At 42.5% G+C, this 24,374-nt stretch overlaps 1 protein-coding gene across 2 annotated transcripts in view; it reads right to left on the bottom strand.

The window, feature by feature from the left end:
* The window catches only part of CTNND2 (catenin delta 2), a 731,828-nt gene that overhangs the window by 512,792 nt on the left and 194,662 nt on the right, over positions 1–24,374 (bottom strand). For both annotated transcript variants that reach the window (XM_066579126.1, XM_066579127.1), the window contains exon 5: positions 12,378–12,494. In XM_066579126.1, coding sequence (XP_066435223.1) covers positions 12,378–12,494 — 117 coding nt within the window. The remainder of the gene's footprint in view (positions 1–12,377; positions 12,495–24,374) is intronic.

Raw genomic sequence — 24,374 nt, 5'->3', positions numbered from 1 at the left:
AGCGACCTTCTTTCATACACTGGTGTTTTTAAATTACCGCAAGGCCCATGGATCATACTGGCCTCGATGAGTTCATGAAGGAGAGGATCTGTTTCAGGCTTTGGTACCTCCACACAGATCTCATCATCTATTTTGTTTGGGTAAATGCGTTGCTCTAGCCACAACAAAATGGGATTATGAGGACGATCTCTCTTTTGCCATTCAGCAGAATACATAAAACAACGCACTTTTCTAAACAAATGCCCCTTTGTTAACAATGCCCGTAATGCTTTAACTTTTAAATGAAATACTCTAGCTATGATGTCATGACTGTCGATGGCATTTTGACCAGGCAGCAATACCTCCGCAATTTCCTTACATCGAGGATTACACGGAAATGTGATGGAAAAGTCGGGATGACTAAGTACAGACACACATCATGGCGTCTTTCCATGCATATATTTCCATGCATCTGGAGTTTTTCCATGCATATATCGAATGAGGATGGGATCACCACCACTTGCCCAAGCTGAGTGGCATCGGTATCCTGCCTCCCTATAACATCTTTAAGAGGTATATAGCTGTGTGCTTGGTTGTTTTTAATATAATTTAATCACTTGGTTTTTATTTTTGTGAATATATCACCTAAACATTGATTGAAAAGAGATCGATAGTACAGCAGACAGTTAGTATCGGTTTATCTGGTCATGATGCGGTAGGAATAAAAATTTAACGCAGATACTGTTTTTTTTTTAAGGAGCAACTTTGTTTTAGGGTCTCACTGGGGAATATCAATAGAATAACCATCTTCACCATAACGGAAAAGCAGTGAATACTGTAAGGCATCGTATGATTGGTGCAACTCACTGACATGTTGCAACCTGTTATCATGGCTCTGTAACACAATATCTCATTCGAACTGCTGTCCAACTATGACCAGGACCGCTTCACTTGCTGTAGGTGCATTAATGCATCCTCTATGAGCATTGGCTAGTTTTCTATTGGCATGGATAACCACTTCAAACTTTTCACAATTTTGAGGTATTTTCTGCAGATTAGTTTTTAAGTCCTTTATATTCTTATTGTGCCGCATCGCTTGCAACTGTTCAACCAAATTGTGTTTCATGCCACACAAATTGCTGCATCTCAAGCTTGCTTCTTGGTCATCTTCACAACTGAAATAAATTTATAGAAATTGAGCTTTTTGTTAGGGCAAAGGCAGCAGACTACCAACTAAGTGATACACTTCTCCTTGCACTTTGAAGGTGGGCATAAAATCATTTTCTACAATTTGCTTGTCTCCAAAGGACGTCATTAAAAGCAGCTATTGTACGTTCCAGTACAGTTCATAAAATGTATGTGCTCCGGATGAAAACCCATAATTTAGCTATAGAGCAGCTCAGGCAAAGACTCAAAAGTCAGAATTTACTCCTTACCACTACTGCAACACATACCAGAACCCTCTTCTTTCCACTTAAAGGGGTTGTCTCGTGAAATCAAGTGGGGTTCAGCACTTCTGTATGGCCATATTAATGCACTTTATAATATACATCGTGCATTAATTATGAGCCATACAGAAGTTATTCACTTACCTGCTCCGTTGCTAGCGTCCCCGTCGCCATGGATCCGTCTAAATTCGCTGTCTTCTGGCGTTTTTAGACGCGCTTGCGCAGTCCGGTCTTCTCCCTGGTGAATGGGGCCGCTCGTGCCGGAGAGCTGGTCCTCGTAGCTCCGCCCCGTCACGTGTGCCGATTCCAGCCAATCAGGAGGCTGGAATCGGCAATGGACCGCACAGAGCCCACGGTGCACCATGGGAGAAGACCCGCGGTGCATCGTGGGTGAAGATCCCGGCGGCCATCTTGGTAAAGGAAGAAAGAAGTCGCCGCAGTGCGGGGATTCGGGTAAGTAATGAACTGTTTGTTTTTTTTAACCCATCCCTTGGGTTTGTCTCGCGCCGAACGGGGGGCCTATTGAATAAAAAAAAAAAAACGTTTCGGCGTGAGACAACCCCTTTAAGGGCATTACAATATATACATGTATAAGTCATAGTTCCCAGAGCAACAGTTTTATCAGATTCATAATAAACGTCAGAATCGTAGAACATTCTGGACAAATTTTCCATGGAAAAGGTTGCCTTTCGATCATCTTCTTGGATTATTTGTTTCATATCTTTTAACAGCTGCTCTGTGAATTTCAGGGTTTTTTCAGTTGATAATCAGCTAATAATGCACATCGTGCTTATTTTCTTGGTATTTAGCTGCTCCAGTTCTATGAATCTCGGGGATATTCAGTTGAGTTTTAGCTGCAGCAGCTCTCTGAATCTTATGTTTATTACTTTGGTATTTAGCTGCTCCTGCTCTATGAACCTTGGTGTTACTCTGTTGATACTTAGCTGTAGTATGTAACATTTTACTGGCACTGTGTAGGAGCCGCGGGTGTATTAGCCGTGCGGGACCAGAGAGTAGTGAGGAGGAAGCTGGAGGTCATCAGTAGGTAGTCACGTTTGCAGTAAAAATGGATGAGGTGGAAAGCGTAGTCAGATGGAAGCCAGGAATCGTTATCAGGAAGTCTTGGTTGCAGTACAAATGAATGAGGTGGAAAGTTTAGTCGGGAGAAGAGCCAGGAGTTGTCAGAAGGCAGTCACAGTTTGTATGAGAGTAGCAGGTTAGGAGAATCAGCTTGATAAAAGCAATGGAGCACAATAATTACAGGCTGGTGCAGTGGCATGGTCTGGCTTCTATTATGAGCATAATCAGGAGGCAGGGACTAGATTAACAGGAAACATAGAACAAGGCTAGAGTCATGCATAGGAACTTGTCCAAAGGTGGGATGGCTCAGTAGTGAGAGCTACTGACTGGAGTGCAGGAGGTCCCCAGTTCTATCCCTGACAGTGGGCCCCTCCTTCAAGGATGGCCTCCAGACATCCCAAGGCCTGCTTTACTGGGATATCTTTTGTGAAATTCCTTTGTGAGCCTCGGAGCATCACATTTTTCTCTGGCTCCCAGGATTTCTCCTTCCGGACCATATCCCTGCCAATGCACCAGGTACTGAAGTCTTCCACAGTCAAATATTTATTTTACGATGAGCTCTTCATGCCCCTGAGCCTTCACAGGAGGGGGGGGGGTGGTTGTTGTCTTCCCGTGAAGGTATTCTCCATGGAAAATGGGGTAAATTCTCAGGCTGCTCGGGAGTTTAAAGTGAAATATCACCTGGCTGACCCTCCCTGAGATTGTGAAGGGGCCGATGAATCTTGGCCAAAGTCTAGGAGAGGGTATGTGAGCCTTAAGACAACCACACCTTCTCAACTCGGAAGATCAGGGCCAGTTGGCGGTATCTGTCTGTCTCTTTCTTATAGACATTCTGGGCTTCCTGCATGGCTTCCTTCAACTTCTTCTGAGCTTTAGCTAACTCTGTGATTGGACAGAACAGGATTGATCAGGACAGGAGTGTTGAGAGGAAGGCCCGGAACAAAGACAGGATGCATACTGCAGTAAGCATAGAACGGGCTCTGAGTGGTTGAAATGTGTTGGGCATTCATATAGGTGAACTCTGCTGTTAATAAATAATTCACCCAGTCATCCTGGAGATGGGAGATGAAGCAGCGGAGATACTGTTCCAGAGTCTGGTTTGTTCTCTCGGTCTGGCCATTAGACTGAGGACGAAAGTCAGAGAAAAGATTCATGGTAGTTCCCAGGGCTGTGCAGAAGTGTCTCCAAAACTTTGAGGTGAACTACATCATCCGGAATTTCATGTAGTCAGAAAACTTCCCAGATCATAAACTCTGTGGTGTGCTCAGTATTGGGAGTATTTTCTAAGGGGATGAAGTGAGCCATTCTCATGTGTCAGTCCACGACCACAAAAATGGTAGTCATTCCTTTTGAAGTGGGCATGTCCACATTAAAGTCCATTTATATAGATCCCAATAGCCTGGATGGGACCAGAAGAGTCTGTAGGAATCCAAGTGGGCAAGTTTGTGGTGTCTTACTCTGAGCACATACCTCACAAGAGGTGACATATCTCTTCACATTCTTCGTGCAGTCAGTCGGGCAACAAGAAGGAAATAAGCAAAAGTTCCAGAGTCTTTGTGACCTTAAGGTGACTGGCCAGCTTGGAATCATGGACCAGTTTGAGGACTTAGAGTCAACCGGCCTTGGGAACGCATAGTTAGTGTTCTCATCTCCAAAGTCCATTCTTGAAATAGAGCTTCGCGTCCTTGACTCAGAAAAGGGTCACTTTCATAGCCTCCCTTAAGCTTTGTTAGGAGGTTCTTAGAATACAGGATACCCCAAAAAAATTGGGGGGAAAGAATTGTGTGGTCTGTATTTTACTTTTCTTCAGGTCCTGAAATTACATTGGATGATGCATCTGCCTTGGCATTTCTGGCACCGGGGCAATATGGCACAGTGAAATTAAACCTGGAAAAGAACAGGGCCTATTGTGCTTGTTTTGCAGGTAACCTCTTTGCAGCACAGAGAAATTCTAAATTCTTATGGTCAGTAAAAACCGTTACTGGATGATGGGCTCCTTCCAAGATCTGCCTCCATTTGGTTAAAGCCACCTTGAAAGCCAGAAGTTCCTTGTTCACGACATCATAGTTTTTCTCTGTGCTGATGTAAACAGTCTTTAGTTTCTCAAAAGCCACTTGTGCCTCCGGGGACCAGGAAAACTTGTGCTTTGTTTGTGAGGGAGGTTATGGGAGAGATGACTTTTGAGAAGTCCTTGATAAATTTTCTGTAGAAGTTTTTGAAACCAATCAGGTGCTGTACCTCCTCCAAATTTCTTGGAATGGATAGAGAACCAGGGGATCCCAAGAATCACTGAAAATTTAGGGGACGAGATAAGCCGGAAGCTTATCGTTTCTTGATGGTCAGGTTTCTTTTTCATAGCTCCAGTTCGATTGTCTCCCATGTTTACAGGTTCAGAGGACAAGGGTTTCCATATCAATTGGTATGAGCTTAAACCTGGTGGCAATGTTTTTGTCAAGAGCGAATTTTAAGTCCTTGAAGTTTCCTCCCGATCCTGAATCCAACATCGCTGAGCACTGTGTCTTCATTAAGATCTCTATTGGGAAGACAAAATGGTGGAGTGGGGGAAGGATTTTCATACTATCTTGAACTACCAGTGCAAAGCGTGATTGGTGACACGTGCTCTAGGTTATCAGGGGTCTCCACTCTAGCAAGTTCATCTTTTATCCATTCAGATAATTCCCAACGAAATTGGCTATGTTGTGTAGCTGGGTTTTACGTGGCATCATTTGCCCAACGACGAAATTCTGCCGCACACTCTGCAATGGAACGTATCCATTGTCGTAAGTTATGTAACCTCTCTTCGGCCATGGCACAGCGGTTCGGATCATCAAAGATTTAACCCATAGAGGTTGTGAAGGCATTGAGGCTATCAAGAAGATTACTGTTGGTCTCTACGTTTGGCGAGGCCCAGGCAAGCACCTCATCAGTGAGAAGGTTAATGATGAAGAATACCTTTTTTTGGTCACTGGCAAATAAGGTGAGCTGCATCTGAAAATAAATCCAGCATTGATTTAGGAAACACTGATATTTGTGATGATCTCCTGCAAATTTCGCTGCATGCAGACGTCTGACACTGAATTGCACATCTCCAAAAGTTGCCTCTTCATCTCTCGTGCATATTAGCAACCTTTTCACATTTTCCTGGTAGGAGGCACTAAATTCCTAAAATCTGTTTCCTCAGGGTGGCCAGTACGCGATCCATGTTTGTGCGTGATTATTTTGTAATGTCTTACTGGCGCTGGATAGGAGCCGCGGGTGTAGTAGCAATGCGGGACTGGACAGTAGTCAGAAGGAAGCTGGAGGTCGTCAGCAGGTAGTCACGTTTGCAGTACAAATGGATGAGGCGGAAAGCGTAGTCAGATAGAAGCCAGGAGTCGTTATTGGGAAGTCTTGTTTGCAGTACAAATGGATAAGGCAGAAAGTGTAGTCAGATGAAAGCCAAGAGCCGTTATTAGGAAGTCTTAGTTGCAGAACGAATGGATAGGGCAGAAAGCATAGTCGGGAGGAAAGCCTAGGGGTCAGCAGGTAGTCGCAGTTTGCAGGAGAGGAGCAGGTTAGGAGATGCAGCTTGATAAAGGTAATGGTGCAGTGGCAGGGTCAGACTTTTATAATGAGCATAATCAGAAAACAGGCGGGGTCAGGACCAGGAGGCAGGGACTAGATTAGCAGGGAGTACAGAACAAGACTAGAGTCATGCAGATGAACTTGTCTAAAGGCGAGATGGCTCAGTAGTGAGAGCTACTGTCTGAAGTGCACGAGGTCCCCAGTTTGATCCCTGACACAGCAGCTCTATGAATCTCAGGTTTATTTTTTTGGTACTTAGCTGCTGCAGCTCTACCTGTGGATTAATTTGTTGGTAAGCTGGCACTGCAGTACGGTGAATTTCCCTATTTGTGTGTATTTAGTAGCGTCTTTGTTGAGCTGTCTTCTTCTGATCACATCAGTAAATCTAGCTTGACATTTTTTAGCAGTTTTCCCAGAATTACAGGCTCAGGAATGGGGAGTGTGTTTGACATAGCTTCATAAGGCAGGTAAAATTGAAAATGTCAGTTCCATACAACTCTCCTTCGTGATAGACTTCAAACACTGACTTAGATATTTGCCTGGCTGCTACTAATTCGCACAAACCACCATAAGTGTGAGGTTGCGACATATCAGCACAATAGTCAGCAGAACTGTTATAATTATCCCCATCACTATCATGAGATAAAATTGCAAAATCATCCCAGTGATTCAGCTTGCGAAATCTCCTCCTGTTGAATGTTATCTATTGCTCCCTGTTATCAGCCACTTCAGAATGAGAAGATGACTGTAGTGGAGTAACAATCATATTTCCATACATATGTGTAACCAATTAGTAGCAGCCGGGCAAATATTTAGGTCTGTAAACTCAGCTTCTCCTCTCCTCCTTTCTTTCTCCAAGCCCCAATTCTCAAGTCGCTAATGATAATTCCCAGGCTTTCAATTGGGAGCCAAACCTCTTTTCTTGGGAAAGAATCATTAGCAAGTTGTAAGACTTGGAGCCAGGCCGAAACTGTGGACTTTATTGTAGTACTATCCGGTATACTTATCAGTGGGGCCCAAGCGTGTGTCAGAAGCATTACTTGTAAGAGTACACCTCCTATAAGTTGTTGTTCTAGATGCGGCCAACTAATATCACTTGGATGTGAATTCCAGTATTTGGCTTGTTTGGGTAGTATAGCATTATAATATGATGACATTTTTGGCACTCCCATACCCCCTCTCCTTCTTGGGGCATACACTATTGGTTGTTTATTATTCCAAATAAAATGTCATACTTGCTTCTCAAGTAAAGTTATTATTTTTAAAATGATGGAAACTATCATTGTTCGAAATATGTAAAGAATCTTGGGTAGTATCAACATTTTGTACAAAATAAGCTCCTCAGTTCTTCTTGTAGGGAGTTAATTAGTGGGTCCAGATTTCATTCTGCCACTTTGTCCAGCGGGTAAGATGGTATCATAGAGTCTTCCCACTGAAAGGGCAACTCTTGTCTAATAACCTTTTTATGATTTTTGGGAGCATTGATTGTTAATATTTGAGATTTGCTGAGGTTCACCCTATAGTATGAGAAGCTTCAAACTTCTCTAATAAGGTGGATACTTCTCTTAAGGATTTGAGTGGCTGAGTTAACATTAGAATATCATCAGCAAATAATCCAATGTTTTGCTACTGTAGGGGGTCTTTTCAAAGGAGACCAAATGCTAATGTTGCCTGGGTCCAAATTAGTATAAGCAATCAACGGGTACCCGGAGAACACATGAACTGACGACACAGGCAGAGTGTGATCAGAATGACTTCTAGTTTATTCAAGCTTATATAGACCATAGACCACTGTCCAGGCAGGATGCGCTTATCTCGCGGTCAGCATATAATTGCAAGAATACATTACTTCTTAATGAGCTATTGTAAAGAAAAAAAACTTAGAGACAGGACATCTTGTTAGTTTTTACCACAGGATGTTCTTGTAACTAGATAAGAAAGAAAGACCTTGAAAAGCTTCAGAGAAATCAGTTCTCAACCGCCTGTTTCCCTAACCAATGCATATTTTGTATTTAAACTATTTATTCGTATTTTGATAGCTTAGCAACTAAATTAACTCCTTACACTACCTAAAGACCACTGTTATATTACTGTTGATTCTTATAGCTTCTGCTAAGGGTTCCAATGTCAGAAGAAATAAGATGGGAGAAAGTGGGCAGACGTGTTGTGTCCCGTTTGTTATACTAAAAGGGTTTGACAATACTCCATTGATTAATATATTTGCCGTTGGCACTGTGTAGAGCCCTTTTATTGCATTTAGTATCTGTCCCTCAAACCTAAATTTTGCTAGTACTGCAAAAGCAAAATGTCATTGTATCCTATTGAACCCCTTCTCCACATCCAGTGTAAGGAATAGAGAAGGCATTTAAAAGGTTCCCCGCCATAGACATCAAGTCAATAATGCGTCTTGTACCATCTGGGGCTTGTACGCCCTTCCTGAATCCCACCAGTCTTTGTGCTAGAGTTTTGAATTGCTTTTGAGTAACAAGACTGGCCTACAATTTGCTGGGGATGTTGATGTTTTGCCTGGTTTAGGGATTGCTGTTTTTGTTGCTTGAGGCATTTCTCGCAGTAATTTTTTTGTTCATCTGGCTTCATTAAATACTTTTGCTATGTGTGGGACTATTATTGTTTTGTGAGCCCATCAGGTCCTGGGCCTTGTCTTTTTTGGATTCATTTATAATTTCTAATATACCTTGTTGAAGAATAGGTGAGTTTAGAAAATGCATTTGGTCGTGAGTCATCTTGGGCAACTGTATGGGCCCTAGGAACTGGTTTATTTTCTCACTAGAGGGTTGAACTATCTCAGGATCATCTGTTAAGTTGTATATTTTTATAACATTTTCTTAGCGACTCTGCTATATCTTTCGGGTTACATATCTTATGCTGGGAGTTAGGGTCTATTAGGAAGGGGACCTTTACTTTTAATTTTCTTTTGTTTATTTATCAGATCTCTGTGTTGAGCCATGGTGGGCTTTTTTCCTCATCTGGCTTTCTATCATTGTTAAGAGGATCTATACTTTCCTGTCTTTTTCTTTTTTATAAATAGCTCCCTTCTGGATCATAATACCCATTATAACAGATTCATGAGCAATCCACAAAACAAATGGGTCAGTTCCTGGTAGGTCATTAAATTTAAAGTATTCCTGCAAGAATTGCTTGATCCTCTCCTGGAGCACAGGGAGCCCCATTAATTACATGTTATTACGCCATACATGGACATTTGGGAGATTGTTAATGGCAAGAGTATTGGGGCGTTATCTGACCATGAGATTGTTCTAATGGAAGCTTTTCTCATTCCCTGCACCTGGAAAAAAAATCAACCAAAAACAAGTCAATTCTAGAAAAGGTTCTATGCCTAGAAGAGTAAAAGGATTATTCTCTGGATTGTGCATTGAGGTACCAGAATGAGTCATATAGTTCCTCTTTATTTATCTATGAAGACAGTGAGGGTGCAGGCATCCTGCCCTGGCCACTAGAATCCAGCTCTGATGGCTACTAAGTTAAAGTCTTCGCATACTATTAGGGAACCTTTCTAGAATTTTTTAAGTGACTTTGTTTAGAAATCTGTGATGAGTTTGGAGCATAAATATTCATCAATGCCATCACTAGCCCATTATTTTTTTACGCCAGGACAAGATATTTGCCCCCCCATCTGTCTCTGAGTCCATCAGCTGGAAATGTTCTGTGTTTCTGATGGCCACTCTGACCAACCCATTCCTTCTTTCTGCATTAGCCATTAAATTGTGGAGTATTAAGGGTGGGAGATTTGGGTCAGCAGCTCTTCTCAAAGTACGTTTCTTGAGCACATATCACTGCTGCGTCAACTGTGGTAGCTTATTTTCAGAAAGTTGATTTTGTATCGAGGTGTTTAATCCTTTTGTATTTACTGAAAGGAAATTTATACTCATGGAGGGTTCACAGAGGCAGAGATAGTCTATAATATAATCAATTTGGCCCTTCAAAGAATAGACTCGCTAAAAGATACTCTTTATTAATTAAATTTTAAACCGTATAGACGTGGGGCACATGTAATGCCAGAGGGGGAGGTATACGTCAGGGGTGTGTATACTCGGTCCTGGGGCAGAAAAATATATGACTAATACTCAGACAAACTCACATTGAACATGAATGTTATAGCCACGATGTTCAATGGCAGATAAGGAGAATGTAGCAGTCCTTACTGTTCATAGATAATCACCATCCAATAAGGGATACATATAAATCCTCAAAGACTGCTCTCCTATGTAACGTCTACGTGGCTAGAATACTTGAAGTGTCGCTAGTCTGATAATCAAAATTACACGACCACTAAAGCGCAGATACACATAAAGTGCAAAAATTTTTCACCCGAGAACAGAAGTACTCTAAAATCACGGTGCTCGATCGAGTAATTACTCGAAACAAGTATACTCGCTCATCTCTATTCAGTAACCTTTAAAGACGAGCATCACAAATATGCCATTCGCAGATGTTATGGCATCTATAGATGCCCAAAGTTGGAGGTATTGGATCTCCAAGTGGACACCTTAAATATATTGGTTTCACTTCAGGCTCGGATGTACTCGACGTTCAAGATATTAGGTCTCAAATTATACGTCCTGGATGTCTCAAATTTTTAATATTCTAATTTGTGTCATCTGCATAGCGGAGATTGTTGATGTTTCTTCCACATATTTTCACCCCAATTTCCAATCCATCTTGCTCCATTTTAAGCATGATCACTTCCACATATAGGTAAAAGAAGAAGGGTGAGAAGATGCAGCCCTGTTGGACGCCTTTGTCAATCCCAAACCAATCTGTGTCTCCATACTGTGTTCTCACTGTGGCTTCTTGACTGGTATAAAGTGATTCTATTAGCTTGATTGGATGTGTCGATATGCCCAGTTCTTGTCATGGTTGACACAGTCAAAGGCCTTGATGTAGTCAATGAAGCACATATATTCTTTTGCAGGTTTGCGATATGGTCACGGTTGCCGCATCCTCATCGGAATCCTGCTTGCGCATCAGGGAGTGCCCCGTCAACTATTGATCCCAGTCTTTCCTGTATAATTTTAAGAAGGATCTTGCTTGCATGCGTAATACTTCTGGGAGTCGCCTTTTTTGGTACCTAGGGGTTGATGCATATTTAAATCTCAAGCTTCCAGTGTATTTATTTCCTTTGTTTATCACCAAACCAATTAGCTTCCCCTTGTCTGAAGTCTAAGAAGTCATTAAAATGTTAAAACCTTTTGAAATTCCCCGGCCCAGATGGATTTTCCAATGGTTATAATAAAAAAAAAAAATTTGGCCTCCTAGTTGGTATCCATGTTCAATGTAGCAATGAACAACAGTGCTTTTCCTTCAGACCCTACTTCTTTGGCTAATTTTCATCCCACTTCTTTAAAACGTATGCCAAGATTCTCAGCAATCGACTTTTATCTTTTTTTCCAATGTTGGCTGCTGCAGATCAAGTAGGATTGATCCCACAGAGACAAGCCCCGGTGGTCCCACACATTCCTAAATCTCATTAGAGTGGGTGAGCTTGGTCGTGCTCCTTCTGTATTTTTAGACCTAGATGCAGCAAAAGCATTTGAATTTTACTAAAGTAGCTACTAGATATTCCCAGTGAATCCAGTCAGTTTCCCAGGCCCCATTAAATCTGTGATTCCGTCACTGTATAATAATATATATAGATATATGTGTGTGTGTTACCATTCGCCTGGCTGAATGCCAAAGTCATATTGCACTGGATAATGACTGGAGGTATGTCCTACCTACAGGAATTCGTACCTGGCATGTGCTCAGAATAACACAATTTTCCCCAAAAGATCTCTCACGCTGCATCCACCATTGTATATGAGGGGACATTGCAAGTTATTCTAGACCCCACCCCTCTTAAGTAAATGGGCCTTTTTCTTTTTTTATGGTGGTTCTGCCAAATTACTGGATATACTTTGATTGGCTAGACCTCTGAGTGCAGATCTTTTCTTATTCATCAGTTTTTTATTTTGCTACAGGGGACCCCATAAATGGGATGTTGTCTGGTCACCGGACAACCCTTTAAATATAGTTAAAATATTGTAATAATATTATAGTTATCAAAATCTCTACTAATTTTTTTCTACACTAAGTTACGATATAAGGTGGACGCACAACTTTATATTTGTTTTTAAATGCAGATTTTTGCATTTTAATGTGTTGTAAATTTATAAATTTGGGCCTAATTTTATGCTATATTGTTCTTATTTTTTGGATTCATTGGAACATATTTTATAAGCAAAAAAAGTTAAATAAAAGATTGCTTAAAAAGAAATATCTACTTACGTTCAGTGGATGTAAAATCTTGTGATTCAAGAATTCCAGACTCTTGCAGAGATCTAATGCATGAATCAACCAGTTCTAGGCCACTTGTAAGTTCATCCTCTATATCTTTTTGCCCCTCTGAAAAATAAGAATTATGATGAATATAAGAATTTTCTTGTCACTATTGCATTTCCAAAACACATTATACTTCTGTTTCATTTATGTAAATAATTATTATATAAAGTATCAAGATGAATACTATATCAATAGATCACATTTAACCCTGTGAAGACCTGACATCTTTTTACGTTTTAATTTTTTTATTCCCACTTTTCAAGATCCATGACTTCTTCAATGTCAACATATCCACGTGAGGGCCTGTTTTCTGTGAAACTAGTTGTACTTTGAAATGGTAACATTAATTGTACCATAAAATGGTCTGCATAACTTTGAAAGGTTTTTAAATGGGCTCAAATAGAAAAAAAAACACAATTACAATTTGGACATTGTTTTTATGGCATGCATTGTGCTATTATACATATTTGGGGAGGTGGTAGGTGTGGCTAAGCCAGCAAGGTGAAAATCACCGGAAAAGGAGCTCCTCTGCCATAGCAAAAATAAGAATAGAAAACTACCATACCAATTTGCCCTGTTTTTCAGGCTTCCACTTCTGCTAAATACCTCTTGAGCACCTGGGCAGCAGAGAGGGAGATTTTTTTGCCTCTCTGGCCGCATTACTACATTGCGGCCTCTTGGGCCTACTGAACAGGGAAAAGCCAGGACCTAGATTTTGGAGCCACCCGCAAAAGCACACATCCCAGTGGAATCGTGACACCCCCACGGCAGCAAATTAAAGCCAATACAGTGTTGCAGCAGGGACACATGCCTGGGCATAGCCCCTGGATCGAGGTGAGGAGGCATTAGAGGGGTGCTGGGAATCCTGAGATAGCGCTGCCGGTGCTCGTGGCCGCCCAGCCCCACTTACACAGCCGTAGGGGAAAAGAGCTGAGCTGCTTCTGGGGAATCCCACGGCCCACAGCTTAGACTATTGTACAGCAAGAGAAAGGGCTGCTAGAGAGAACTGGGCCAAGCACGAAGGAAGAGAAAGGTGAAAAAAGCTCCAGCCCGGCCTGCAGTTCTCCCTCTCTCCCATCCCCTCCTCCTCGCTTCCCTCTCTGCAAGTTATAAGCAGAACAGTGGGAAGTGTTAGTGAGGCCACAAAACTAATTAAAAGAAATCCAGCCCAAACTACAACCTACTCCAAAACAACAAGGTTCCTAGAAAAAGCACCAATACAGTCAAAAACACCACAGTGGTATAGCAACAAAAAAAAGGAAGACAAAGAAAACCCTGTAATAACTTCAGCACCTATATGCATGTATAAAATCAAATACAAAAGCACAAACATTACCTGATCCACGTTTAGCTCAAGGGGTTAATTGTCAGGGGCGGAGCCTAACCGCGGAGAAAGATGGACGCCTAGAGCTTGCGCTCCGTCTTCATAGCACAGAGAAGGACATTCTAAAGCAGCGATCTTACCTAAAAATGGGGAAACTCGGCAGAGAGAGAGCTGGAGATCACGCTGTGACTCCTCGGCCGGTCCGGAGGCAAACAGATCTGCAGGGCTTCCTAAAAGACAGATGCTCCCGCTCTCCACATGCTGCAGGGAAGATGGCGCCGGCGGCAACTTCAGCTTCAGCCTCAGTAGCAGCGCGGGAAGGAGAAATGTCCTCGGAGGAGGAGGAGGACGAACACCTTTCAAAAGGCTTTATGAGAGACCTCCTGTCTACTACCATGAAGCCCCTGCTTGCCGAGTTAACAGCCATCAAAGAGGAGGTAAGGAGCGTGGGGAGGAGAGTGGAGGAGCTAGAGAACTCCACAGCAACTATCACTATACACTCGGGGGAGCTGGCAGCAGTGGTGGAGTAGCACTCCCAGTTAAATAAAATGATTCTCCTGCAAGAGGATTTAGAAAATAGAAGTCGTCGCAATAATGTTCGCGTAAAAGATCTCCCAGAGACCTGGGCACCTGATACCCTACGGAAAGTTATGAGGGAAATCTTCGCAAGTTTGCTGGGGGAAGGCAGAGCAGCAGAAATTGTTATAGAGAGAGTGCATAGGGCTCTCAGACCACAGCCGGCTCCATCCGACCCCCCCAGGGATATGCAAAGTGCTATCTTTCCCGGACGCAGCTGCCATTTTGAATGCGGCACGTGACTCCAGAAATTTACAGTATGGTGGGGTGGCGATCCGGATCTTTCAAGACCTCTCCCCCTCCACCCTTGCCAAGCGCAGATTACTGAGACCTCTCTTGGAAGAACTAAAAGCCAAAAACATCAGGTACGCATGGCTATTTCCGTTCGGTATCGGGATCACCCACAAAGGAAGGAGGCTCAACATAAGATCCCCAGAGGACTTACAGGATAACTGGCAGTTTTTGGGGTTAGAGCCCTTGAGTCTCCCCAACTGACTCCCCCTTCCGGAACCCCCGAGACTTACGCCATTGCCCACGCCACCCTCACAAGACAACTGGCAGACAGTCTCCCACACAAAATCCCCCCGCAACAAACAAAAAAAGAAGCAGAGAGAGGAAAACACAGATGAAACCACCTGAGATGGAAAATCAGAGAACTCTTTAACCCTCAACTTTGTTTCGTCTCAAAGCATCTGATGAACTCCGTGGCCCAATAAGGACCCTTTGACACGGCCCGAGAGGACCTTTCTCCGGGTCCCGGAAAAGACTGCTCGCCAAAATATGGAGTTCCGTTGATGCAATTGGTCTCCGCCGACCATAACTTCCCGGTTGTATAATGCCTGTTTTGTTTTGTTTTCTCACAAGGAGAATCTCCTAACTGTGCTTCCCCGATTAGGCCTTAGCTTAACTTTACCCGCTTAAAGCAGAAAAATTATTTTTCCGCCCGGAAGATACGCCTGTGCTCTTGTAAGTTTACGGAGCCCATACGTATCCCACACAGCACGGATAGTGCTGAATTGTTAATTTAATTTCACAACTGTTTTTGTGTTCTACGGGGTGACCTATCCACCCCCCCAACCTCCTTTCCCTCTCACCTTCCTAAACCCTCCACACCCTCCCCCCTTTTCTTTGCTTCGAACCCTGAATATACAAATAGTTGGAATCAGTGGACACACGGACTGGTCGGTGTCGACGAACAGTTTGCCCAATTACAGAAATATATTGGGTGTTTGATTTGTGCGCTGATTTTTAACTTTGATATATCTTTGCCTTCTAGTACTTATTTGACACCATTTGGTCTCGACAGACGACAATGGGAGGACCGGATGCCGCGGAGCTGCTCAGAGTCACATCGTTCAATGTCCGGGGAATGAACTCACCTCAAAAAAGGTACAACATATCACAATTAGTTAAAAAATACAACACCAAAATATTACTCCTTCAGGAGACACATTTTAAGGCCGACAAACACAGCCAGTTACCCGGGAAAAATTTCCCTCAGAGTTATCATAACACTCACCCAGTCTCCGCTTCTAAAGGGGTGTCAATCTTGATTCACAGGTCCATCGTTTTCACCCTGCAAGCTAAGTACTCAGACGAACTAGGGAGAACGCTCTTCATAAAGGGCTCCATTAACAATGCAAAAATTACAATAGCAAACCTTTATGCCCCTAACTCAAACCAAGTAAATTGGCTGCTAGAACAATTGAAAACATTAAAAGAATTTGCCGAGGGTCCAATTATTTTAGGGGGGGATTTTAACCTGTTTCTAAACCCACTACTAGACTCGTCCAGGGGCAGATCATGGATCTCCCAGAGACAAACCAAAAGGCTACATAAAATACTCTGGGAGATGAGAGTCGTGGACGCGTGGAGATCCATCAACCCCTCAGAAAAAGATTTCACGTACTTTTCACAAGTACACAACTCGTTCCAAAGACTGGACCATTTATTTGTCTCCCGGGAAATTCTGCCTAAGGTAGTGAAAACTAAAATAGAAGCGATCACTATTTCAGACCATGCCCCTATACATATTGATCTTAGGATCATTGCAGAAGGACACAGGGAGTGGATCTGGAAACTGAATGCTTCCTTACTGGACTCTGATATAGAGAGGAACCGTCTCTCAGAGTTGCTAGAAGAGTTTTTTCGGCTCAACGACACAGGAGATGTAGACACCCCAGTCCTGTGGGAGACCCATAAGGCATACGTAAGAGGCCTGTTCATATCACTAGGTTCCAAACTCAAAAAGCAAAATCAACTCCAAATAGATAATCTCCTAAACCGAATCGCGAAACTAGAACAACGCAATAAACTATCCTTAGTTATAAACAACATGGAGGAACTGGGGGACCTTAGGCGGGAACTCAATCGCTTGCTAGATTCCAGATACAACAAAAAGCATCTCTATCTTCAATACAAATTTTATGCTCACGGAAATAAGGGCAGCAAGCTACTCACTTCCCTAATTAAGAAAGCCAAATCCAGGAACCACATTCCCTCCATTAAAGACCACCTAGGAGTATCTAAATCCTCATCAAAGGATATAGCGGAGACCTTTCAAAGGTTCTACGCTGATCTTTACAACCTTAAAAAGACAGATTCACCAACTGACCAGAGCAACACTAAAGTTCAGATTGACCACTTTCTTTCTTCAGCTAACCTCCCCAAATTGAAAGACTCAGAGGCAACAGACCTACTACAACCTATCGCCCTAAGCGAGGTGGAAGAAATAATTAAGAATAGCCCCAATGGAAAGAGCCCTGGCCCAGACGGCCTCCCAGTAGTATACTACAAGGCATTTAAAGACACACTAGCACCTAAATTGAAAGATGTGATGAACGCACTCATGTCAGGAAAGCAACTCCCAAAACAAGCGCAAGAGGCGCACATAACGCTTATCCACAAAGAGGATAAAAATCCAGAGCTCTGCGGCAGTTATAGGCCCATATCTCTGATTAATGTTGATATCAAGATGTGGGCGAAACTGCTGGCAAAAAGGTTGGAAGACATCATCCCACGCCTGATAGATAAAGAACAAGTGGGCTTTGTCAAAAATAGGGAGGGTAGGGACAATTGCTATAGATTACTACACGCCATTAGGTATGCGCAGACCCATAATATTGAACTAGCACTGGTAGGCACCGACGCCGAAAAGGCGTTCGATAGGGTGAGCTGGATCTATATGGAGAGAGTATTAAGCCATTTCAACTTCCCACCCACCTTTATTTCAGCTATCTTCACCCTTTACAAGGAACCATACGCAAGACTCAAAATAAATAACCTACTTTCCCCCCCATTTGACATCAGAAACGGCACCCGCCAGGGCTGCCCGCTCTCGCCGTCCCTCTTCATTCTCACCCTAGAACCCTTACTGAGAACGGTCCGGCTATCCCCTACTATTAGGGGGCTGGAGGGGGACTCAGTAAACCTGAGTGCGGCAGCTTTCGCGGATGACATCATGTTCATAATCTCCGAACCAGAAACGGGAATCCCCAACCTCATTACACTATTAAATTCCTTCGGATCAATTTCCAATTTTAAGATCAATTTTACCAAGTCCACTATCTTTAATGTTTCAATACCCCCAGGACGCTGGGCAAAACTTAGATCCAGCTGGCCCTTCGAATGGTCGGATACAGCCATTGACTACTTAGGAATCAAGATCACCAAGAACGCAAAAGATCTATACAACGCAAACTTTGCTCCCTTACTGATGCAGATTAAACTCATATTACAAAAATACGATATCCCGTGCGCCTCATGGTTAGGTAGAAAAAATATACTAAAATCCTACGTACTTCCCCAAATCTTATACAAACTTAGAATGATACCCATTCATCTACCTCAGGCTTTCTTTAAAGCTATCCGTTCCGCCTTCTCGGGATATACCTGGAGACAAAAAAGACCCCGCTTGGCCTTTAGTCTTATGATCAAGAGAAAAAATGAGGGGGGGATTGGACTGCCATGCGTCCACGACTTTTTCCTAGCGGTACAGCTAAGGTATTGGCTAGATCTGGTATCTCCCGCAGGAGACAACACCCTCCGTGCACTGGCTAGAGGGAGCATGGGAGACGCCTTTCTGGAGGAGCTCTGGATCCCATCTAAAACTAAATATAGATCCAAAAACTTTAACCCGCTCCTGAGAGGCCCATGTGAGACCTGGGACAAGGTCAGACGTTCCTTGGCTCCGGCCCCTTCTCCTATAGCTCCACTGAGCATCCTGAACAGCTGTCTGGGTCAACCATCAGATAGTATCTCCAGAAAATTATGGAAAAGATTTGCAACATATAGCTTAGGAGACCTACAAAAACAAGCAGGCAGAAAATCAGCAGATATTCTGGAAACACTAGCTCCGCAACCCCCCTTATCTTTCTTACAAAAAGCCCAAATAACGCAGACGCTGGACGAATTCCAGAGAACTTCTAAATCAACAAGACCAGAGACCCCCTTTGAAAAGACTTTCAAAAGCCATCCTAACAATAGCTCAATATCAAACATCCGCAACAGGTATATCGCCCCCACAGCCTATTACAAACCGGCATTTTTATCATCATGGGAAAAAGAACTCAAAATAACTCTAACTATGACAGACGTAAAGCTGATTCTACAGACTTCATTCGGCCTATCTCCATACATTTTGCTACAAGAAAGCCACTATAAAGTCTTAACTAGATGGTATAGGACCCCACAGTGGCTCCATACACATAAACTAACGGGAAAAGATGAATGCTGGAGATGCGAGGCAGCAACGGGTTCCTACATCCACATATGGTGGGAGTGTGATGCACTCACCACATTTTGGAAGGGGGTAGAAGAAGTGTTGCGAGCACTGAAACCTAATTTCCGTATCACTCCAGAGATACTTTTCTTATGGAGACCGTCAGCAGCCTTTCACCCCTTGAAGGACAAACTACTAGCCTTTCTGATAGACGCTGCCAAGGCACTGATACCCTCTCTATGGCTCCAAAAGACACCACCCACTATGGCACTTTGGAAAACTAAAGTAGAGTCTATTTATAACATGGAGGAGTTACATAGCTGGAACACGGACTCACACGAGAGATTTATCAAGACTTGGCACCCCTGGAGACAATTAGTTCAGAATAATGACCCTTTTAGACAGAGTACCAGAAAAGACAATTTATAGAGTAAGACAGCTCATGAACATTCACTCACAAGACCCTGAGGTGACTGAAGCCCCGAGACATACGGAACCCTGGCGACACCGGGATCTCCCGAATGGAGGGACAGACTCCGGGAGCGCAGCATAGAAGGTGGCGGGCGGCTCCGCGGCATCGGGCACCCATTAGAGCGGCTGAGTGATACCTGACTGTGAGTACCTAGATAGACTTGCTTATACGGACTGACCCCTGCTAGGGACAACCCACTGGAACTTACCGAGATAATATCGGACCAGTATATTCCCCCCTCCCCTTCCACCCTCTCTTTCCTTCCCCCCTTTCCCATCCCACCCCTCCCCCACCCACGAGTTGATTTAGAGTAAATTTGTGTATCTTCCTCTCTATGCGAAGTGCGAGCTAGAGGAGCGCCTCTGCCCCACGAGCAGGGGAGGAAGAGAGAAACGTTATACTTTGTTTTATAATAAGTATAAGTCATCAACAAGGTTATTGTTATAACACTTCATTGAACCGGAGACCACGATAAGACAGACACAGTCTCTTTTCTAAAACACCTTAATTCCTTGGCTGTCTTACTATGCATAGTAATTGTATTGCAAGAGGTCCCCGAGAATTGTGAATGTCTTGAAAAATATCAATGTTTTGTTCACTTTTGTAAAAATCGAATAAAAATTTGTTATAAAAAAAAAAAAAAAAAAAAGGGGTTAATTGTCTCACAGCCTCCATTTTTTGTTAGCGGTGAAATTTTAAGTACAGTGAAAAAGAAACCTGCCCTGCCACCTGGTGTTCGCACAACCTTTTTCCCAGCCACTACCCCTTCCCTTCTGGATGGATCAGATACACAGAAGTCTGACTTCCCAATAAAGTGACTAGAGGCAGCTCCTCGGGATGCTATAGTAGCATATTCCTCCCCATAGCATAAGCTATCTACCCAAAATGCCCATCAAAATTCTTTGTCAAGCAAATCCCTTACACTTATATCTTCCTCCTCTATATCAGACCATACATCAACTGGTATGCTGAAATCCATGTTCCAAGATACAAGGGAATCCATACAAAAAGATATAAGGGATGCCATTTCAGCCATACACACAGGTATTACAGCAATCGGAGAACACGCACCACACGTTGAGGAGAAGATGGAGGAGTTTGTAGTAACTCACAGTTGTCTTGTAGACGCTCACAACACAATGGAGGACAATATCGCAGCCATAAAACTCAAACTAGCTGATTTGGAGGATAAGTCAAGGAGCAATACCATTAGATTCTAAAATATCCCAGAAGAAATCCACGACTCCAAGCGGGTAGAATTTCTCACTGATCTGTTTGTAGCCATTCTTGCTGGGTCAGATGAATGAATTCCCAAACCAAAAAATTAACTCCCAGGAACACCAAGAGATGTATTAGCCAGACTCCATTTTAGCACTATAAGGAAGCACTCCTTAAGTAATCCACTACAGCTGCAAATGTTCCAGATCGCTTTCAACAGATTTCTTTCTTTTCTGACCTGTCTCCGGCAACCCTAGCAAGAAGGAGGGATTTTGTGAGATACACTAGGATGCTGAGAGGGGAGAAAGTCCCTTATAAATGGGGCTTCCCAGTAAAGTTAATCATCCTAAAAAATGGAACCACTCCCAGCATTTCTTCGCCTAAAGAGATGGATGACATTTTACAGTATTTTCTCAATTTTTCATAATTTTTTGATGCCCCTTTCTATTTTTTCTTGTGAAATAGAAAGGAGAATTCCACTTTATGTTTGCTGCCCTCCTTTGTGTTCACCCCCCCCCCCTCCCCCCCAACCTCAGGTGAGTGGAAGAACTCACCCAAAACACCCTTTTGGGTTCACTTAGAACCTGGACTAATACCAAGAAACACATTTGCTGACTTTTGTTTTACTATATTTAGGTTAAAATACTGGATCAAGTTGTTACTAACTACTCTTACCATATCAGTGTCAGTCTTCATGCTTATTTTAAAGAAGGCATGTGGAGAGGCGTTGGAGGGTTCTAATTCTTTGCACTGGAGATTTCCACAGCTTTTAATTTTAAAAAATCTGACGATTGTACACATGGTATTTAAAATTTGTTGTGTAAATTTTAAGAGATTTAATAGTCCATACAAACGCTCCCTTCTTTGGAAGGAACTCAAACACCAGGGTTGCTATTTTTTCTGTGCACAGGAGACTCATCTAAATGCCACAGATGAAGTCAGAATAAGAAATAATACTTTCTAGATATATTTTTTGCACACACCATAAACAAAAAACAGGTAGTAGATACATTATACTGATATGTGTGATCAACAGTTCTCCATACACTATACTGTCCCTATATTCCACAAACGCCGAACAAGCTACTTTTCTTCGTAAAACATTTGACCCTTTCAATAACATTCAACAAGAGTTGCTATTATTTGCGGTGATTTTAATATTGTCCTTAACTCGGTTCTGGATAGAAATCCTTCTGGGCCATCTAATGAGCCTCAGGATATCCAAGACTTGGTTTTTAAGGAGGGGCTGTATGATGTGTGGAGAATCCAAGACACCAATGAGAGAGATTTTTCTTTCTACTCTAATCCACACAAAGTGTAATCTCATATTGATTTTTTCCTTGTAGAAAGATGGCTCCTACAAACGTTCAGCTCCTCCCATATTGATTTAATATCCTGGTCAGACCATGTCCTAGTATCCATTATGATCAAAGAAAAGTACAATTTCACTCCTTGTTTCCCTTGGAGGCTTAACATTTTTCTCCTTTATAACATCAAATTTTTACACCACATTGAAAACACTCTCAGCGAATATTTTAAGTTAAATGATTAAGAGGAAGTTTCAATTACATCAACATGGAGCGGCAGTAATAAGAGGACACTTCCTAAAACAAGCAGCTATCGAAAAACATCAAAGACTATTAGAGATAGAGAAGCTTCTAAAATTCATCAGAATTCTGGAAACTCAAAACAAAGAACAACATTCAGATGAGACTTTGATGGAACTAAAACAGCTCAGATTTAAAGTCCCACTATTACAAAACAAATACGAGCTTCACCTCCGTAGAGCTAAATTGACTCAATACACCCAAGGTTATATAGCTTTTAAATTCCTTGCTAATAAAATTAAAAACAAAGAACTCAAATTTAGGATCCTTTATCTAGAACTCCCAAAACAAGATTATCAATCCCCAAGAAATAGCAGAGGACTTTGCCCAATACTACAGCTCACTATACAACTTAATAAAAGACCCATCTATCACACATCCAAATCAATCACTTATAGGTATATAGGAAATATCTCCCTCGCCTTATCTCCCTCGCGATTAGATTTTCTAAATAAAGAAATCTCTATCAGACGGCCTCACAAATGATTATTATAAATTATTTTTCGACTATTTTAGCACCCTACCTTTTGAGAACTTTCAACCATGCTATAACACACAATTTCTTCCCTCCTGAAACGCTCAATGCCCATATCATAACTATACCTACACCAGGAAAAGCACATACATCGCCCTCTAACTACAGACCCATCTCATTAATAAATACAGATATGAAAATCTATGCCAAAATGTTAGACTCTTGATTGACAGATATTCTCCCATCGTTAATACTGAATGATCAGGTGGGTTTTATTAAAAATAGACGGACATCAGACACCACTAGACGCTTTATTATTTATTTATGTTGACAAAAATACGAATCCCCCACTTGCTACTATAATTAGATGCTGTAAAAACATTTGATAGTATCCATTGGGGTTATTTACACTCCGTCCTTAGAAAATTTGGTTTCCAAGGCAATTTCCTATCAGCAGTTATGTCCCTTTACTCAGCTTCCAATGGCTTGGGGTATTCTTTCTATGTAGATCATTTACAATCAGCAATGGCACTAGACAGGGATATCCCTTGTCTCCATTAATTTTCGCCTTAGTAATGGAACCATTTGCAACCCATATTAGACTTTTACAAAATATCAATGGAATCAGAAGAGGGGAAAAGACCATAGAATAGGCCTTTTTGCTGACAATTCTAGCACTCTCAAATTCAGCCACCTCCCTACCTATTGGCGCTTCACAGTTATAGACACATTAACATAATGATTAGAGATGAGCGAACGTACTCGTCCGAGCTTGATACTCGTTCGAGTATTAGCGTGTTCGAGATGCTCGTTACTCGTGACGAGTACCACGCGATGTTCGAGTTACTTTCACTTTCATCTCTGAGACGTTAGCGCGCTTTTCTGGCCAATACAAAGACAGGGAAGGCATTACAACTTCCCCCTGCGATGTTCAAGCCCTATACCACCCCCCTGCAGTGAGTGGCTGGCGAGATCAGGTGTCACCCGAGTATAAAAATCGTCCCCTCCCGCGGCTCGCCACAGATTTGTTCTGACATAGAGGAGGGAAAGTGCTGTTGGTGCCGGAGCTGCTATAGGGAGAGTGTTAGGAGTATTTTAGGCTTCAAGAACCCCAACGGTCCTTCTTAGGGCCACATCTAACCGTGTGCAGTACTGTGGAGGCAGCTTTTTGCAGTGTTGCACTTTTTTTTTTTTTTGTATATCGGCCGTGCAGAGCATTGCGCCCTGCAGTAATTATTCATACTCCAGGGCCAGAAGTGGTGGTTAGGCAGGGACAGAAGACATATATTGTGAGGCAGGGACAGAAGACATATATATTGAATATAGGCAGTGGGCCTTAGCAAAAACATTTGGGGAAAAAAATCTATTTGGGCTGCCTGTGGCTGTCCTCAGTGTACTGGGTCTGTGCTGGGTGTAGTTGTCCTCCTAATTCATACGCAGCCAGCTAAGTGTTACAGCAGGCTTGCACAAAATTATTTCCTGGCTCTGTGTTGGCTGTTAAATCACCACTGTATTCCAGTCCACAGTGCAACAGAGTGCAGTTATTTGACA

The sequence above is a fragment of the Eleutherodactylus coqui genome, chromosome 9 (genome assembly GCF_035609145.1).
Source record: "Eleutherodactylus coqui strain aEleCoq1 chromosome 9, aEleCoq1.hap1, whole genome shotgun sequence".
Lineage (NCBI taxonomy): Eukaryota > Metazoa > Chordata > Amphibia > Anura > Eleutherodactylidae > Eleutherodactylus > Eleutherodactylus coqui.
Note: the sequence above shows the minus strand (reverse complement) of the source record. Positions and strands in the feature narration are given on the sequence as shown.